Genomic DNA, 2,506 nt, shown 5'->3' on the forward strand with positions numbered 1-2,506 from the left:
GAAGCTATCGAGTACCTGAATGAGTTAGCTGAGAAAGCTCATACTTGGACTGGACCGAGTGCTACTGAGAGTACCAGTAGGTCCCGAACAGTTAGAGTTTATCAATTAAGGGAATATGACAGCCTCAAGGCCCAAGTTGAAGCTTTGACGAAGCAAATCGAGGCCCTCAAAAGTAAAGATAGTAAAGGACCCCACATGGTAGCAAGGACAGAGCCACATGAGCCTTGTTTCGTTTGTGGTGGAATGGGCCATCTGGCTCAAGATTGTCTCACTTTTGGTGAAATGAGAGGGGTATACAAGGAGCAGTGCAATGTATTGGGCACATAAAATAAGCCTTATGGACCTTTCTCAAACACTTATAATGATAGCTGGAAACACCACCCAAACTTCAGTTGGAGAGATCCAACCCAACATGCATAATCATCTGGATGGTAATGGATATCAGAGCAACAATCTCAACCACCAAGGACATATTTTGTGCCTCAGAATAACATGCAGCCGAAAGGGAATTCTTTAGAGGATACCCTAAAAACTTTTATGGACGCTCAAAATAAAACAAATCAAAGGGTTGATTCGATGCTCACGCAGCTGGTGGAAGAGAACAAGGAAATAAAAAGTCAGATCACAAAGTTGACAAAAGCTTTAACCATTCAAGAGCGCGGTAAATTTCCATCACAAGCCCAGTCCAATTTGAGAGGACAACACATGGCTCAAACTTCCAACTCTGAAGGTCAAAATATCAAGGAAGTTAATGCCATCTCTACTCGAAGTGGTAAGAATTCAGACACGCCATCGACAAGTACTACCACTTTGAGTAATGAAGAATCGGCTCAGGAGAAAGAAGAGCCAACAAAAATTCCCGTAAAGGTGCCCTTCCCCCAAGCTCTCCGACCTACTGGGAAAGTGCCGGAAAATCAAAGTGAGATCCTGGAGCACTTGACACAATTAAAGATCAATCTTCCCTTACTACATGTGATCAAGCAAATGCCGGCCTACGCCAAGGTTATAAAGGATCTGTGCACTATAAAGAGAAATCACCATGTTAAGAAGACTGCATTCTTGATGGAACAAGTAAGTACGGTGATTGAGCAGAAGACACCGCCGAAGTATAAGGATCCAGGTTGTCCCACCATTTCTTGCCAGATCGGGACACATAAATTCAGCCAAGCATTACTAGACCTAGGATTGAGTGTTAGCCTCATGCCTTATTTGGTCTACTCACAATTGGGTCTTGGAAAGATTAAGCCCACATCTGTGGTTCTGTAACTGGCTGATAGATCCATTAAAAGACCACGAGGAATAGTGCAAGACGTTCTATTGCAAGTCGACAAGTTTTATTACCCCGTGGACTTTCTTGTCTTGGATACACAATCCGTGGTTAATATGGAGTCATCCATTCCCATCATTCTAGGAAGACCTTTCATTGCCACAGCAAACGCACTTATCAATTGTAGGAATGGTCTCATGAAGATATCTTTCGGGTATATGACCCTTGAGGTGAATATTTTTCATATTCAAAAGTAACCACGTGATAACGACGAGTGTCAGCAAACATTCATGATCGACACACTTGTCGAGGAAGAGGTTCAACTGTAAAGCAACTATGAAGATCTTAAATACCTCCTCCAAAATTTTGATTCTAAAAATTCCGGTTCTGCTGAGTTGGCTCACTTGTCTGCAATTTTCAGCAACTCACAGGACAGAGGAACCAAGTTTGGGCCACCATGTTTTGAGGAGCTCCCAACAGAAGGAGAAAAACTGAAATCATCCACCGAGGAGGCTCCAAAAGTCAAGCTAGCCCAACTACCTGAGGGCCTAAAACATGCGTTCTTGAGAGATAAAGACACATTCCCAGTCATCAAGTCGTCTAAACTCAATGCATTGTAAGAACAACGATTGATCGACATGCTGAAAGCACGTAATTCCAGGATCAAGGTAAAAATGAAAGCAGTTCATGGCAAGCACATCCTGAGGAAGAATTTTGAGCCGAATCAACGGGTTCATCTCTATGATTCCCGTTTACTTCTCCACCCCAGTAAGTTGAGGTCGCGGTGGACTAGCCCGTTCGTAGTGAGACACATTTTTTCCAATGGTGCTGTCGAGGTTGAGGGCTCGACCAATGGGAGAATCTTCAAAGTAAATGGCCAACATCTGAAGAATTACTTAGAGCGGGTGAACCAGGTTGAAGAGATCATTCTCGACGACCCCGTTTACCAGCCCTGAGTAGTTTGCTCACATCTCCTGTATCATATTTTCATTTTCTGTTTTCTTTGCTTCTTTTTAGATTTTTTTTGGAGAATCATATCAGGAAGCTCAAGCTGTGCTCATATGTGAAGTGCTCATCGTCCAGGTGTCTTCTTTCTTTATATTTTCATAATTTTTGACACTGAGGACACTGTCTGATTTTGGTTGGGGGTGGTGAGCATATTCATGCGTAAGAGCAATTTTTGTCATGTTGATATTTTGGTTAAAATTTTTGCAAAGTTGTCTGAGTATGATTCAAAAT

At 42.5% G+C, this 2,506-nt stretch overlaps 1 protein-coding gene across 1 annotated transcript; it reads left to right on the top strand.

Annotated features, from left to right (window-relative positions):
* The first annotated feature begins 492 nt into the window (after positions 1-492).
* On the top strand, positions 493-2,223 carry LOC112094035. The gene is made up of 3 exons (XM_024173964.1): positions 493-1,262; positions 1,689-1,883; positions 1,929-2,223. The coding sequence occupies exons 1-3, from the start codon at positions 493-495 to the stop codon at positions 2,221-2,223; spliced, it is 1,260 nt and encodes a 419-aa protein (XP_024029732.1).
* The last annotated feature ends 283 nt before the right edge of the window (positions 2,224-2,506 follow it).

The sequence above is a fragment of the Morus notabilis genome, unplaced genomic scaffold (assembly GCF_000414095.1).
Source record: "Morus notabilis unplaced genomic scaffold, ASM41409v2 Scaffold223, whole genome shotgun sequence".
Taxonomy (NCBI): Eukaryota; Viridiplantae; Streptophyta; class Magnoliopsida; order Rosales; family Moraceae; genus Morus; species Morus notabilis.